Source organism: Vulpes lagopus, chromosome 19 (assembly GCF_018345385.1).
Source record: "Vulpes lagopus strain Blue_001 chromosome 19, ASM1834538v1, whole genome shotgun sequence".
In the NCBI taxonomy this organism is placed as follows: domain Eukaryota; kingdom Metazoa; phylum Chordata; class Mammalia; order Carnivora; family Canidae; genus Vulpes; species Vulpes lagopus.
The window spans coordinates 1,543,600-1,560,005 of record NC_054842.1 but is presented as its reverse complement, the minus strand read 5'-3'; the positions used below and the strand labels follow the sequence as shown (position 1 = coordinate 1,560,005).

The 16,406-nt window shown below is 41.9% G+C and overlaps 1 protein-coding gene and 1 pseudogene across 6 annotated transcripts in view; one reads left to right on the top strand and one right to left on the bottom strand.

The window, feature by feature from the left end:
• The window catches only part of ENTPD6 (ectonucleoside triphosphate diphosphohydrolase 6), a 45,390-nt gene that overhangs the window by 22,905 nt on the left and 6,079 nt on the right, over nt 1–16,406 (bottom strand). For 5 of the 6 annotated variants that reach the window (XM_041734382.1, XM_041734380.1, XM_041734381.1 and 2 more), the window contains exons 2-5: nt 10,921–11,103; nt 5,572–5,892; nt 3,902–3,978; nt 556–699 (exon numbers count right to left, since the gene is read on the bottom strand). In XM_041734382.1, the coding sequence (XP_041590316.1) occupies nt 556–699; nt 3,902–3,978; nt 5,572–5,892; nt 10,921–10,954 (576 nt within the window). In that variant the 5' untranslated portion in view covers nt 10,955–11,103. The remainder of the gene's footprint in view (nt 1–555; nt 700–3,901; nt 3,979–5,571; nt 5,893–10,920; nt 11,104–16,406) is intronic. The other variant, XM_041734383.1, reaches the window with a different exon arrangement.
• LOC121479170 lies at nt 13,589–13,630 on the top strand (annotated as a pseudogene).

The window sequence follows — 16,406 nt, the reverse complement described above, 5'->3', positions numbered from 1 at the left end:
GTTTAAAAACAGTGCAGAGCATGAGAGGGACTGAGTTTTTGAAGGCAGTTTCCCTCATTTGCCTGACAGTAAGAACTATCCAGGCACCTGTAAGAAATAGAACCCTTCTGCAGGGCTGCCTGGTGTCAATCCCAGCCAGGTGAGGGCTAGACCTGGGCAGAAGAAGGGCAAAGGCCTCCTCAGCAGTTATATCTGTGCATCAGAGCAAAAGAAGAACCAGAAACCAAAAGAAGTTTCCATGAGAACATGGAGAGCTGGAGATGAGGCGGCAGGAACCTGGGCTTCCATGGCCCTCTATAAGCATCTAGTCTTTGCACTGAAGGAAGCCCTTCAAAAGGCTTCAGTGTATTCTTAAAACAAAGTTGCTGTTATTACACAACACCAGTTCGTTCTAGAAAACAGGAAGAGCTAAAGGTGCTGCTGTTAACATTCTGATGTATTTTCTTCTTCAGGAAGCTTCTACATAGCCTGTTGGACTGTTCAGACACTGGCTGAATCTTTGGTGTTTTCAGTTATCAGAAGCTACCCACCCCAGGGGGAAACAGGTAAGATCACCTTTCGCAGTAACTTCTGAGCCTTTTCTCCTGGTAACAGACGTAAACCAGCTGTGGCCTTGAGGACCAAGGGGGTGGCCTTCCAGAAGTCAAAAGGAATGTCTTGTTTAGCAACATCCAGTAATTCCTGAATTCCTGAAGTGCTCTGTGAATATGGTAAAAGTAGGGTCTGTCAAAGTTCAGCATATAGGGTCACAAATGCTCCACCAACTCTTTTGGTTTTATCAACTTAGAAATACATTTTCTTCTAATTTTCCAAATTGGCAGAAAATGAGTTAAGTGGTGCTGCGAGTTGGAGGGGCCCAGAGCCCAGGCTGGCACAGAGCACCCCTGACTGTGGAGCATGGTGGGGTGAGGACACATAAGAAGAGTCCTGTTGATACAGTCAACAAAACTAAAAGACAACCTACAGAATGGGAGAAGATATTTGCAAATGACGTATCAGATAAAGGGCTAGTTTCCAAGATCTATAAAGAACTTCTCAAACTCAACACCAAAGAAACAAACAATCCAATCATGAAATGGGCAAAAGACATGAAGAGAAATCTCACAGAGGAAGACATAGACATGGCCAACATGCACATGAGAAAATGCTCTGCATCACTTGCCATCAGGGAAATACAAGTCAAAACCACAATGAGATACCCCCTCACACCAGTGAGAATGGGGAAAATTAACAAGGCAGGAAACCACAAATGTTGGAGAGGATGTGGAGAAAAGGGAACCCTCTTACACTGTTGGTGGGAATGTGAACTGGTGCAGCCACTCTGGAAAACTGTGTGGAGGTTCCTCAAAGAGTTAAAAATAGACCTGCCCTACGACCCAGCAATTGCACTGTTGGGGATTTACCCCAAAGATTCAGATGCAATGAAACTCCGGGACACCTGCACCCCGATGTTTCTAGCAGCAATGGCCACAATAGCCAAACTGTGGAAGGAGCCTCCGTGTCGATCGAAAGATGAATGGATAAAGAAGATGTGGTCTATGTATACAATGGGATACTACTCAGCCATTAGAAACGACAAATACCCACCATTTGCTTCAACGTGGATGGAACTGGAGGGTATTATGCTGAGTGAAGTAAGTCAATCGGAGAAGGACAAACACTGTATGTTCTCATTCATTTGGGGAATAGAGATAATAGTGAAAGGGAATATAAGGGAAGGGAGAAGAAATGTGTGGGAAATATCAGAAAGGGAGACAGAACATAAAGACTCCTAACTCTGGGAAACGAACTAGGGGTGGTGGAAGGGGAGGAGGGCGGGGGGTGGGGGTGAATGGGTGATGGGCACTGAGGGGGGCACTTGACGGGATAAGCACTGGGTGTTATTCTGTATGTTGGCAAATTGAACACCAATAAAAAATAAATTTATTATTGAAAAAAAAAAAAGAAGAGTCCTGTTGTTCTACACTCTGGCAACCAGAACCCCACTGGTGACCTCAGATGAGCTGTGACTCCCCTGGACATCATGAATGAATTCTGGGGTTCCTCACAGTGAAAATCCCAGAGGAATCATTTATACCTGCCAGAACACTTGGGATCCTAAAGCTGGCTAAGACCTGTATGTCAGTGCAGAGGTGAGTAACAACTTTGGTAAAGATGAGCTGTGACTCCCCTGGACATCACCGACAGGTACAATGCTATGGGAACAATTTGGCAATGTCTGTCCAAGGAGAAAACATACATTTCTTTTACTCAGGAATCTCATTCTAAGAATTCATCTGAGATGGATGCCCTTGCATGTGTGGGTAATGAAGTTCATATAAGGTGACCAACTATAGCCTTTGCTATACCTTTAACAGTAAAACATTAGACATTATCTGAACATCCTTCAGGAGGGGACTGGTTCCATAAATTCAATGAACCTGCACACACTACAATATCATTGCCAAAAAAAAAAAAAAAAAAAATCAAGGAGGCTCTTCACATTCTGATAATAATCTGTTATATTGTTGAGGGACAAAAGCCCAGTAACATAACAATGTGAATGCCACTCTATTACATATATAAGATAAAGAGGTGGAAGACTATAGATGCATTTGCTCACAGGTATGTCAACTAGCCCTTGAAGGACACATAAGAAACTGGGGACCTCAGCCTTCTTTGGGGAGACTGAAACAGGAGGGGACTTCACACCATCTGCTTTGTGAAGCTGTGAAATATGTCCCACTTGAATGTGTACTGCCTACTACAAGTATAATTTAAAAAATCCTATGAATTTATTCTAAAGCTATCTAATTTACTCATGTGTTACCTTATAGTTACTCTAGCATCACTCATTTCAATTTTTCTTTTTCTTTTTTTTTTTTAAAGATTTTATTTATTCAAGAGAGACACAAAAACAGAGGCAGAGATATAGGCAGAGGGAGGAGAAGCAACTCCATGCAAGGAATCCGATGTGGGACTTGATCCTGGGAATCCAGGATCATGCCCTGAGCCAAAGGCACATTCAACCACTGAGCCACCCACGCATCCCACAATTTTTGTTTCCAATTTGTTTTTTAACCAAGCCACAGGTAAGCAGGCCATGACTTCACTGTCTGAGATCAAGATGAACCTGTGGGCAAAAAAGATGTACTAGCTTTTTAAGATTTTATTTATTTGAGAGAGAGAGACAGCAGTGGGAGAATGAGAGGCAGACTCCCCACTGAGCAGGGAGCCAAAGGTGGGGCTTGATCCCAGCACCCTAGGATCATGACCTGAGCTGAAGGCAGATGCTTAACTGAGTCACCCAGGCACCCCGATGTATTGGCTTTTAAGACACGCCTGAATCAAAAGGAACTTATAGCTATATTACTACCTGGTCTGTTTGATCAGTGCCTTAGCAGAAATACTAATACAGGTGTCCTGTATTAGTGCAGCTGTAAGCTTTAAGGACTTGAGAAGTGTAAAAGCTACAAATTTATGAAAATCATTATTTGACAGTTTAAGTAAATTACTTTACACTTATTTGATTTTGTGGATTTTGCATAATACATTTTTAACTTCAATTTTTTTTTGTTTTAGTCAACTTTTGTCATCTTCAATTGGAGGAACTGAAACAAAAACAGGTTAAACTCTCAAATATTGCTTTTTGCCACTTTGTAGCCTTTGTGCTTTTGAATGGCACTGACACTTCTGGGTGGCATGCCTGGTGTAGAGACAGCAGTCAGTGCCTCATGCACTGTACCAGTTTCCCTCATTAGACCACCCTAGATAGCAGGAAATGTCCCAGAGCAGCACCATCAGAGATGTTTTCCTCTGTGAAGAAGGCCTACGTACTCAAGAGAAAGGGAGTTGGCTTTAACAAACTGCACAGTTGGAAGACAAATCTGAAGAACAAAAAGACATGAGACAAAATCATTACCTTTTCAACATCATCAGCATAAGCAGAAAGACCTGGCTTCAGTGCTTTGAAGGTCTCATGGGTCAAAGTGGGAGTTTCTAAGGAGAAAACACGTTTAAAAAAAAGTACAGCTATGAACATATACATGAATATGTGAATATATGCAATTATGGTTAGCCACCCTTTTGAAAGGCAGACATCTGAAATCAGACCAATCCTAGCATGACTGGAATGCTGCCTCTTTAGCTCAAATAAACACGATGTTCTACCTGACGCTTTTGTCAGAACTGTTAAAAAAAAACAAAAAAACTTTACTGAACTATGATTTACATACAAAATTATAGCCATCTAAACTGCTAAATTTTAACATGGTTAATTCTCATTAAATCAACAGAGGAGCAGGGTAGATGATCCAAACCACAAATATAAAAGTTATTTCTCTATCCTGGGATGGACGTAGTATATGTTCTAAAGAACATGTATTTCTCTCTTCTTTTTTAAAGAAGTGTCTTAAGTTATATGGGGCCTGAATCCATGTGCATACAGCAAGGGAGTGTTCAGAGGCACACTGGTGGCCAAGGGATGCTGACCCAAATCTGGACATGAAGACCCAAGAGGAAAGATCAGGGACAGAACTTTTTAAAAGGACATTTCTTTGGAGATAAAACATCAGAACACAGACAGCTATTAAAGGATTACATGCTGACAAGTTGTCTTAAAAGCTTAAAAATCACTTTTGAAGGTAGGTAGGTCTGGCATATAAAAGTTTAACTAGTGGACTGAGTTAAAAAATAAAGCAGATGAAAAGTAAATAAGACATGCATGACAGCTTAGGAGAGAGTGACTAACGGAATCTGTTGCACCAGCTCAGTGTCTACTCAAAAGGTATCAAGGGTCGACAAAGAACCAGCTGCGGCCAGTGGACCTACTGAGCAGTCGGGCGGGGGTGGGACACTCATGGCCAGAAGCCAGAGGATGACCCTCAAGGCTGCAGGGTACCAGGGGCCAGGAAAGGAGACCAAAAGGGGAAGGGACAACATGCAAAGCAGGGCAGTGGCTGGATGTCCCCAGAGGAGCAGCTCAGGAGAGCATATACAAATTCCCTCCTCCCTCCTGCTAGAAGCCTGGCCCCTACCTTCAGGTTATAATGAGGCTCAAGCTCCAACTCCCCACTCACTGCTGAGGCCACTCTCATCTGTCAACCCCCCCTCTGACTGGACCCACTGGGCAGCACCACATCAGCCTAGGTCCCAGGTCCTTGCTAGTCCATGACTTTCCCAGACTCTGTCTCATACAAGCTTTAGTCGGGGCAACTTCCTGCCTTAAATTCTCCCAATGCAGCTTCCGGCCTATGTTATGATCCCAGCCACCTGAATTGCTGCTGAATGCTGGGACAGGACAGGCCACAACACCCTTGGGGATCTCAGCTGGCCTTAGGCAGTCACCAGACACTAGTGTGAGTAAGGACAGTCTGAGGCTCCTGAGATATTTAGATTCCTGGGCCCCAACCCAAGGCTGAGCCAGCCTCTCTGGGAACCTGCATTTTTGACAAGCTCCCAAGTGAGTCCAAGGCAGGGCACCCAGCCCACCCACTGAGAAACCACTGTCTGTATGTGGAAGAGACCCCAAGAGCTCTGCCATGAGCCAGGAGAACCAAGTAGTGAATGGCCAAGGCTTTCTGCCCAGCATACCTCCAGGCTGCCGGGTGAACTGGAAGATATGGACACGGGTGCCAGTGCTTCCTGCGTCAAACATGATGCCATAGAAAACCTCGTGACCACGTGCAGCTGTTCCTGGGGGGCTGTGAGCTTGCTGGCCCCTCCGGGCCCCCGAGGCCACCTCAGTGATGCTGAAGAAGGCCTGGGTGGCGGAGGCCCAGTGCCACTTGATGTAGGCAACATAGATGAACAGGCAAATGAACAGCCCCAGGGGGTACGCCACCTTTGTCATCTTCAGGTTCCCATTATTTGGTATTTTTCTCATTTCTCTGTCTGCTGAGGACTGTGTCGCAGCTGTTGGTGGAAAGGGAGGAGGAGCAGGAAAAACATGTCAGGCTATAAGCTTCTGGGGCAAGTCAGAAGTCCCTGTGCTCAGGGATAAAACATTCAGCCAGAAACAGGTCTGCATGTTCTCCCTGGAATCAGAAGGTTCATTTGGTCCTCAAAATGCTTCCAGAAGGTTTGAGCCCATTTTACAGAAAAGAGCAGGAACCGGGGTTTACAAAGAGTAGATAACTTGTTTGAGGTGTTAAGTCCTCGAGGGGCTGACCTGGGACACAGACCCACAACCAAGGCCTGAGCCTGGTCCCCTACAAGTGGTGTTACAGACAAGTTGCTTTGGGACTTGTTGCCACTTTAAAAAGCCACATCTAGGGGGATCCCTGGGTGGCACAGTGGTTTAGCGCCTGCCTTTGGCCCAGGGCGCAATCCTGGAGACCCGGGATCGAATCCCACGTCGGGCTCCCGGTGCATGGAGCCTGCTTGTGTCTCTGCCTCTCTCTCTCTCTCTCTCTCTCTCTCGCTGTAACTATCACAAATAAATAAAAATTAAAAAAAATACTTTAAAAAAATAAAATAAAATAAAAATAAAAAGCCACATCTAAATGCTGTCCCCAAATCTTTTACAAGATTTGGTACAAGAACACATGTCCAATCCACTCTTTCAATTCTTGCTTTCTCTTCTATGACAGGTATTCACTTCCTAAAAGGCTTCAAGTTTCATCCCTTGGAGACGACAGAGAGCCCAGCCATGTCTGAGAAACGCAGCTCATTTTCCTGGAAGTTTCACAGGAGATGTCTTTTTTCTCTCATGTAGCATACTCTGCCAAGGAGGAAACGATGCCTGTATGCTTTCCAAGTCTATGAAAATCCTACCCGAGTAGCAAAAGAACTAACTCAGCACCACTATCTTTGATTCAATGCCCCCCACACCCCCAAAAGAAAACATTCATTCAAGCTTTCTTAGCAGCCTCTGGAACCGCTGGAACCTGAGGCTTCAAAGGACAAGAAGCAGGGTACTTGATACTCAGGGATCCCCTATTCTTGCGGAATGTCCATCTGTTTGTCCATCCCTCACTCTGTCAGTTATGGTAAGTGGAGTGGATACTCCTAGAATAAGGAGACAGGAAAGTGCCAGGTTGAAAGCAGGACATGTTACAGACCAATATCCCTGACGAACATGGATGTAAAAATCTCACCAAGATACTAGCCAATAGGATTTGGCTACAACATTTAAAGGATTATTCACCCCAACCACATAGGATTTACTCCTGGGCTGCAAGGGTAGTTCAACATCTGAAAATCAATCAATGTGATACACCATGTTAATAAAAGAAAGGACAAGAACCACAGGATCCTCTTAATAGATGCAGAAAAAGCATTTAACAAAATACAGCATCCTTTATTGATGAAAACTCTCCACAGTACAGGGGTAGAGGGAACATATCTCAATAACATAAAAGCCATCTATGAAAAGCCCACAATGATCATTCTCAAGGGGGAAAAACTGAGCTTTTCCCCTAAGGTCAGGAATATGACAGGGATGTCCACTCCCACCACTTGTGTTCAATATAGTACTAGAAGCCCTAGCCTCAGCAATCAGACAACAAAAAGAAATAAAAGGCATCCAAACAGCCAAAGAAGTCAAACTCTCACTCTTGCAAATGACATGATATTCTATGTGGAAAATCCAAAAGATCCAATCCAAAATTGCTAGAACTCAGAGAGTAATTCAGCAAAGTGACAGGATATAAAGTCAATGGACAGAAGTCAGTTGCATTTCTATACACTAACAATGAGACAGAAGAAAGAGAAATTAAGGAATTAATCCCATTTAAAATTGCACCAAAAACCACAAGATATCTGGAAATAAACATAATGAAAGCAGTAAAGGATCTGTACTCTGAAAACTATAGAACACTTATGAAAGAAATTGAGGAAGACATAAAGAAATGGAAAAACATTCCAATCCATATTGGAAGAATGAATATTGTGAAAATGTCTATGCTACACAGGCAATTTACACGTTCAATGCAATCCCTATCAAAATACCATCAACATTTTCACAGAGCTGGAACAAATAATTCTAAAATTTGTATGGAACCAGAAAATATCCTGAATAGCCAGAAGAATGTTTAAAAAGAAAACCAGGGCTGGAGGCATCACAATGCCAGATTTCAAGCTGTATTACAAAGCTGAGATCATCAAGACAGTATAGTACTGGCACAAAAAAAAACAGACACGCAGATCACTGGAACATAAGAGAGACCCAGAAATGGACCCTCAACTCTGGTCAACTAATCTTTGACAAAACAAGAAAGAATATCGACTGGAAAAAAGACAGTGTCTTCAATAAATGGCGCTGGGAAAATTGGACAGACACATGTAAAAGAATGAAACTAGACCACTCTCTTTCACCATACACAAAGATAAACTCAAAATGGATGAAAGATCTAAATGTGAGACAAGAATCCATCAGAATCATAGAGGAGAACACAGGCAGCAACCTTTTTGACCTCAGCTAGACACGTCTCTAATAGCAAGGAAAACAAAAGCAAAAATGAACTGTTGGGACTTAAGATAAAAAGTTTCTGCACAGCAAAGCAAACAGTAGACAAATCAAAAGACAACTACAGAATGGGAGAAGATATTTGCAAATGACATCAGATAAAGAGCTAGTATCCAAGATCTATAAAGAACTTATCAAACTCAATACCCAAATAATAAATAATCCAGTCAAGAAGTGGGCAGAAGACATGAACAGACATTTCTCCAAAGAAGACATACAGATGGCCAAGAGACACATGAAAAAATGTTACACATCACTTGGCATCAGGGAAATACAAATCAAAACCACAATGAGATACCACCAGTGAGAACTGTTAAAATTAACAACTCAGGAAACAACAGATGAGATGTTGGCAAGAATATGGAGAAACAGGAACTCTCTTAACACTGTTGGTGGGAATGCAAGGTGGTACAGCTACTCTGGAAAACAGTATAGAGGTTCCTCAAAAAGTTGAAAATAGAGCTACCAGGCAGCCCCAGTGGCACAGCGGTTTAGCGCCGCCTGCAGTCCAGGGTGTGATCCTGGAGGCCGGCGACTGAGTCCCACGTTGGGCTCCCTGTATGGAGCCTGCTTCTCCCTCTGCCTGTGTCTCTGCCTCCCTCTGTCTCTTTCTGTCTCTCATGAATAAATAAATAAAATCTTAAAAAAAAAAAAAAAAAAGAAAGAAAAAGAAAATAGAGCTACCCTATGACCCAGTAATTGCACTACTAGGTATTTACCCCAAAGGTACAAACACAGTGATTTGAAGGGGCACCTGCACCCTAATGTTTCTAGCAGCAATGTCCACAATAGCCAAACCATGGAGGGAGCCCAGATGTCCACATGAATGGCTAAAGAAGATGTGGTACATATATGTATATGTATGTATATGTACATACACACATGCACACACACATATACATACATGCGCACAATGGAATGTTACTCAGCCATCAAAAAAATGAGATCATTTGCAACAACATGATGGAACTAGAGGGTATCATGTTAAGCGAAATAAGAAAGACAACTGTCATATGATTTCACTCATGGGTGGAATTTAAGAAACAAAACAGAGGAACTTAGAGGAAGAGAGGAAAAATAAAACAGGATGAAATCCTGTTAATGATAGGAAACAAGCTGAGGGTTGCTGGAAGGATGCGGTAACTGGGTGATGGGCATTAAGGAGGGCACATGATGTAATGAGCATGGGTGTTACATGCAACTGATGAATCACTGAACTCTACCCCTGAAACTAATAATACATTATATGTTAATTAATTGAATTAAAATAAAATAAAATAAAATAAAATAAAATAAAATAAAATAAAATAAAATAAAATAAAATAAAATAAAAAGCAGGGCAGGGGTTTGTGCTCTGCCCACAGCAGCATGTGACCACAGGCAAGTTAACCTTCACAGGGAGCTAGTCTCCTCATCTGTAAGGTGGAAAGCCACCATGTGACAGTGTTTGGAGATATAACGAGATGTGTCACGTGCCCAGAAGAGGACACACAGAACGATATACTGAATGCTGGATTGACAGCAGGGCAGTGGGAAAAAATATATCCCCTTGGAACCAGGGACAGCAATGGGCAGGAATGCTGGAAGATAGTATGACTGCACTCTCTGTGGAGGGTCAGGGCTAGAAGTGCAGAGGTCACGCCTGTGGTGGTTCTTCATGTCAACCCCAAGGGAACCTGGGCGGGGGAGAAATGGAATGAAAGTAGCCCCTGGGGCAAGGGCAAGGGAGAAGAGAGTCCAGGCCTTCTGTGGCTGTTCCTTTCCAGGATCTAGCCCTGCAGCATATTTGGATGCTTTCAGACCTGACCAGCATTGCCCAAACCTTTGGCTGTCTCTGTGTTCCTACCTATGGGACAGGCCTTTCCAGTGGCCCACCCCTCGAACTAGGACAGGGGGTAGGACCAATCATCCCTCCCTGAGCATGTGCTGTGCACAAGGCTGGGAGAATGGCTCTGCTGGCAAGACCAGGCAGTAAGCTTCCTTCTGCACCTGCTCATACCAGACTTTGGGCCTTTCTTGGGTCTCACCGAACATAGTAGGGGCTTTCTACTGCTCTCAGGATCAAGTCGTACCCCTGGCTGGGCCTACCTCCTTAGCAGCCTCTGTAGCTTTGTTACCTCTCTAGCCTTTGCTCACAGTGCTTTGAGAACCTAGTGTCTCCTTCCGTCCCTAGAACGCAGCTCCTCTCTGCCTCAGGCCCTTTGCACACACTGTTATCCATTCCCAGAATGTTCTTGCAGCAACCAGGCCAAACTTGTCCCCTACCCCAAGCTCAGCTGAAATGTTACTGTCCCCATCTTCCCCGACCACTCACAACTTGAACAGCTCCCAACCCCATTATGCTTTCTCTGCACTTCCTTCCCCCCTCTGACCTGGCATCTCTACAATCTCTAACAATGCCAGAGTCTGTGGGATTAATTCCTAAAGATCCATGTCACCCTCTAGGCTATGAACTTCCAAAGGCAGAGACTTACCCTGTTTGTGCCACTGTAACTCAGTTGAGAACATGGGCTCTAATCTAGAAGGGTAGAGGATGCTCCTCTACCGCCGTCTACCTCCCGTACTGTTTCCAGACACACAGAAAAGTCCCCATTTCAAATCCTTTAATGGAGAGGATGTCAGCAAGATGGTGGAATGGGGGTGGGGTCGTTGTTACCCTATGGAAATATTAAAAAAAATTAGGACTGGCTAAAATATTTTATGAATTCTGAAAAACAAAGACCTATAGATCTGTAAGCAAATACCTAACCAAGAAGTCACATTCAGAATGGTAGGAAGTTCTGTGGTGTTCATCTACCCTTGCCCCACTCCTCCCTACACAGTACGGTCTAATGGCAGCAGCAGCCCAGTGTCCATCTCCTTCCATCAAACTGAAGGGAACAGGGCAACATCCTAACCTGTCTTTGGGCTGTCTGAGAGAGGTCTATTTTGCTTTACTTAGAACTCAGAGCTCAGATGGGGGAAAACCGTGGAAGGCAGACTTTCTTGTGATAGAGTGTGACCACAGACCCACACATGCTTGGGGAAAAGGCTGGGGTGTGTGTGGGAGAAGAAACAACAGAACATCAAAGGCCTAATAAGGAGCATGACTGAAACCGCTGGAGAAATTAAGGCATTTGAAAGCAGCTACTGGGTACCTGGGTGGCTCAGTGGGTTAAGCATCTGCCTTCAGCTCAGGTCATGATCCTGAGGTCCTGGGATCAAGTTCTGCATCGGGCTCCCTGGTCAGCAGGGAGTCTGCTTCTCTCCCCCCCTTGCTCCTCCCTCCTGCTCATGCTCTCTGTCAAATAAATAAAATCTTTAAAATAAATAAAAGCAGCCATAATATACGGAGGGAATTGAAACTAACACACATAGGCCCACGCAACACATGTTCAGGAAAAATCCTGAGAAGATCTTAAGCCTCTGCCTTGGGCTGACTCCAAGGCTCAGATATACCCCACTAAGTAGCAAAAGTCTTTCATGCCTTAGAACCAGTCTGCAAATACTGGGAGAGGTGGCTGTTTTCTCAAATGCTCAATTTTTCAATGACAACGAGGATCACCAGGCATATAAAGAAACAGAAAAAGACGGCCCATTCAAAGGGAAGAAAAGATGGCAGAAACTGTCCTGGAAAAAACACAGGCATTGGATGTACCAGATGAAGACTTAAATGTCTCATGTATGCTGAAAGAGCTAAAGAAAACACAAAATTGAAAGAAATTAGGAAATTATATAGGACAACAAAATAAGAATATCAATGAAGACATTAAAATTGTAAAAAGGAACCAAACAAATTGTGGGGCTTAAAAGTACAGTAACTGTATTGAAAAATTCATGAAGGAGTTTAACAGCAAATCTGAGCAGAAGACTGAGTGAACTTGAATATGTCATTAAAATTACTGAGTCAGGGGCATCTGGGTGGCTCAGTTGGTTAAGTGTCTGTCTTCGGCTCAGGTCATGATCTCAGGGTCCTAGGATTAAGCCCCACATCAGGCTCCTGCTCAACACAGAGCTTGCTTCTCCCTCTCCCTCTACTTGTTGCTCCCCTGCTTGTGCAGGGAGTAAAAGACATAAGCAAACAGAGCCCAAGGGATTTATGCCACACCATAAGGGACCAACAGGCACATTATAGGAGTCTCAGAAGAGAAGAGAGACAGAAATAATGGTTGAACTCCAAAAAAGGTAAACCCAGAGACTCATGCTGAGAAACATTATAATCAAATTGGTGAAAGCCAGAGGGGGGAAAAAAAAAAGGGAATCTTGAAAGCAGCTAGAGAAATGTACAAAGGATCTTTAATAAGATTACCAACTTATTTCTCAGCAGAAATTTTGGAGACCAGAAAGCAGTGGAATGATATATTCAAATTGCTGAAAGAAAAAAAAAATCTGTCATCTGAGAATTTTGTATTCAATAAAACTGTCCTTCAAAAATGAAGGTGAAATTAAGGCATTCCCAAATAAATAAAAGCTGAGGGTGTTCATTACCAAGAGACCTGCCCTATAACAAATGGTAAAGGCTGAAATGAAAGGATGCAGGACAGTAACTGAAAGCCATGAGAAAACATAAAGATCTCCAGTAAAGTTAAATACATGAACAAATACAAGAACCAGTACTACTATACATTCGGTTTGTAACTCCACTTTTTATTTTCTTCAAGATTTAAAAGACAAATGCTGTGACATCAAAAACATAAATTAGGGAGACCATACAGATATATAGGAACAGTTATCATATGTAATTTGAGTTAAGCTGGGATAATATTTAGAATAGACTGTAATAATTTTAGGATATTATAGGGGATCCCTGGGTGGCGCAGTGGTTTAGCACCTGCCTTTGGCCCAGGGCGAGATCCTGGAGACCCGGGATCGGGTCCCACGTCAGGCTCCCGGTGCATGGAGCCTGCTTCTCCCTCTGCTTGTGTCTCTGCCTCTCTCTCTCTCTGTGTGACTATCATAAATAAAAAAATTAAAAAAAAATTTAAAAAAGGGATATTATAGGTAACATCTGTTGTAACCACAAAGAAAAAACTTAGAAATATATACAAAAGGAAATGAGAAGGGAATCAATACTATCCCTACAAAAAAAAAAAAAAAACAAAAAAAAAAACAAATACAAAGGAAGGCAATAATGGAGGAAATGAAGGACAAAAAGGGCTAAGACACATAGTATAAATCTTTCGCCTTTTACTAAAGATTTCCGTGGAGAGGAAAAAGGGCTAAGACATACACAAAATAAAATGGCAAAAGTAGTCTTTTCTTGTTAATACTTAAATGTAAAAGGATGAAACTCCCCAACCACGATACAGAGAGTAGCTGAATGGATTAAAAAACAAGATCCAACCATATGCCTCTACAAGAGACCTGAGATCTAAGGGCCCATAGAGACTTATAGTAAAAGAATGAAAAAAGATTCCATGAAAAGAGTAACCAAAAGAGAGCAGAATGGTTATACTAACATCACACAAAACATGGTTATACTAACATCACACAAAACAGAGCCTATGTCAAAAACTATCACAAAAAATAAAGACATTGTATAATGATAAAAGGGTTGTCACCAGTAAAATATAAACTATAAACGTATACACCAGAGGTCCTAAATATATGAAGCAAACAGTACTGAAAGGAGAAATAGACAGTTGTGCAATAAAGGTAGGAGAACTCAATATCCTGCTTTCAATAAAGGATAGAAAAATCAGACAGAGATGAATAAGGCAATAAGAGACTTGAACAGTATAAAGACCGAGAGGGCCTGACAGGCACATACTGACCACCCAACAACAGCAGAATACACGATCCTCTCAAATGCACATGGAACATCCTTCAGGATAGATGACATAACAGGCTACACACTATGTCTCAATATGTTTTAAAAGATCACAATCAAAGTGTATTTTCTGACCACAATGGAATAAAACTAGAAGTCAACAAGAGAAGGAAAGCTGGAAAATTCCCAAACATATGGAAACTAAAAACCACACTCTTTAACAACCAATCGGTCATAAAAGGAATCAAAAGGGAAATCAGAAAATATCTTGTGACAAGTGAAAATGAAAATACAACATTTCAAAACTTATGGAATGCAGTGAAAGCAGTACCAATAGGGAAAATTATACCTGTAAATGATTACATTAAAAGAGAAATTTCAGGACGCCTGGGTGGCTCAGGGGTTGATCGTCTGCCTTCGGCACAGGGTGTGATCCTGGAGTCCCGGGACTGAGTCCCACATGGGGCACCCTGCATGGAGCTTGCTTCTCTCTCTGCCTATGTATCTGCCTCTCTCTGTGTGTCTCTCATGAATAAATAAATAAAATCTTAAAAAAAAAAAAAGAAATTTCAAACCAACTAAAAAATGTTAAATTTTTATTTACTTATTTTTTTAAAGTAGGCTCCATGCCCAGCATGGAGCACAAAATGGGGCTTGAACTCACAACCCTGAGATCAAGACCTGAGTGGAGTTCAAAAGTTGGATGCTTAACTGATTGAGCCACTCAGGCATCCCGAAAAAGAACAAATTAGACACAAAGCTAGAAGAAAGGAAACAATAAAAATTAAAGAAGGATAAATAGAAGATAGAAAAACCATAGAGAAAAGTCCATGAAACTAAGAGTTGTTTCTTTGAAAAGATCACCATAACTGAAACATTTAGCTACACTATGAAATAAAGAGAGAAGATTCAAATTTAACTAAAATCAGAAATGAAAAGATGGAACATTACTACTGATTTTATAGAATGAAAATGGTTATGAGAGTATTATAACAGTTGTAAACCAAGAAACTGGATAACCTAGATGAAATCAACAAATTCCTAGAAATACACAACCTACGAAGAGGAATTATGAAGAAATAAAAAAAAATCTAAAGATCTATAACTAGTAAGGAGGCTAAATCAGTAATCAAAAATCTCCCAACAAAGAAAAGCCCTGGACCAAATGAATACTGATTTGTTGGTCACTACTGATTTTACCAAACATTTGAAGAATTCCAAAATCTTCCCAAAAAATGAAAAGGGACCACTTCTTAACTCATTCTATGAGGTCAGCATTACCCTAAAACCAAAGCCAGACAAAGACACTAAAAGAGAATACAGACCATTATTCCTTATGAATAGTGATGCAAGATGAAAAGTGATTTATCCTTGACAAATAGCAGCAAACTGAATTCAATAGCAAAGGGCCCAAGTGGGGTTTATTCCTGGAATGCAAGGATGGTTCAAGATTTAAAAACCTATCAAAGCAAATATATCGCATTAACATAATAAAGGAGACACCTGGGTGGCTCAGTAGATTAAGCCTCCCAACTCTTGATTTCAGCTCAGATCATGATCTTGGGGTCATGAAATCCCACCCTGCATCAGACTCTGCACTTAGCATGGAGTCTGCCTGTCCCTCTCCCTCTGCTCCTCCCCCAGCTCTCTCTCTCTCACACACACACACACACACACACACACACACACACACAAACACACACTCTCTCTTTCTCTAAAGAAAATAAGTTTAAAAAAAATAAAATCTTAAAAAAATGCCAGAATAAAGGGGGAAAATCCATATGATCATTTCAGTTGATGCAGGAAAAACATTTAATAAAACCCAATACCTTTTCATTATGAAAACAACAAACAGGATAGAAGGAAACTACCTCAACATAATAAAGGCCATATATGCAAATCCAATAGCTAACATCATACTCAATGGAAAGACTGAAAACTTTTACTTTAAAATCACGAACAAGAAGGATGTCTGTTTCCAACACTTCCATTCAACACAGTATTGGAAGTTCTAGGCAGACCAATTAGGAAAGGGAAGAAATAAAAGGCATCCAAATTGGGAAGGAAGAAGTAAAATTATCCATTCATTGATCACATGATCTTCCATGCAGAAAACCCTACAGATTCCATTGGAAAGGAAAATAACTGTTAGCACAAATAAATTCAATAAGGTTACAGGATACAATATTGACACACAAAAATCAGTTGTTT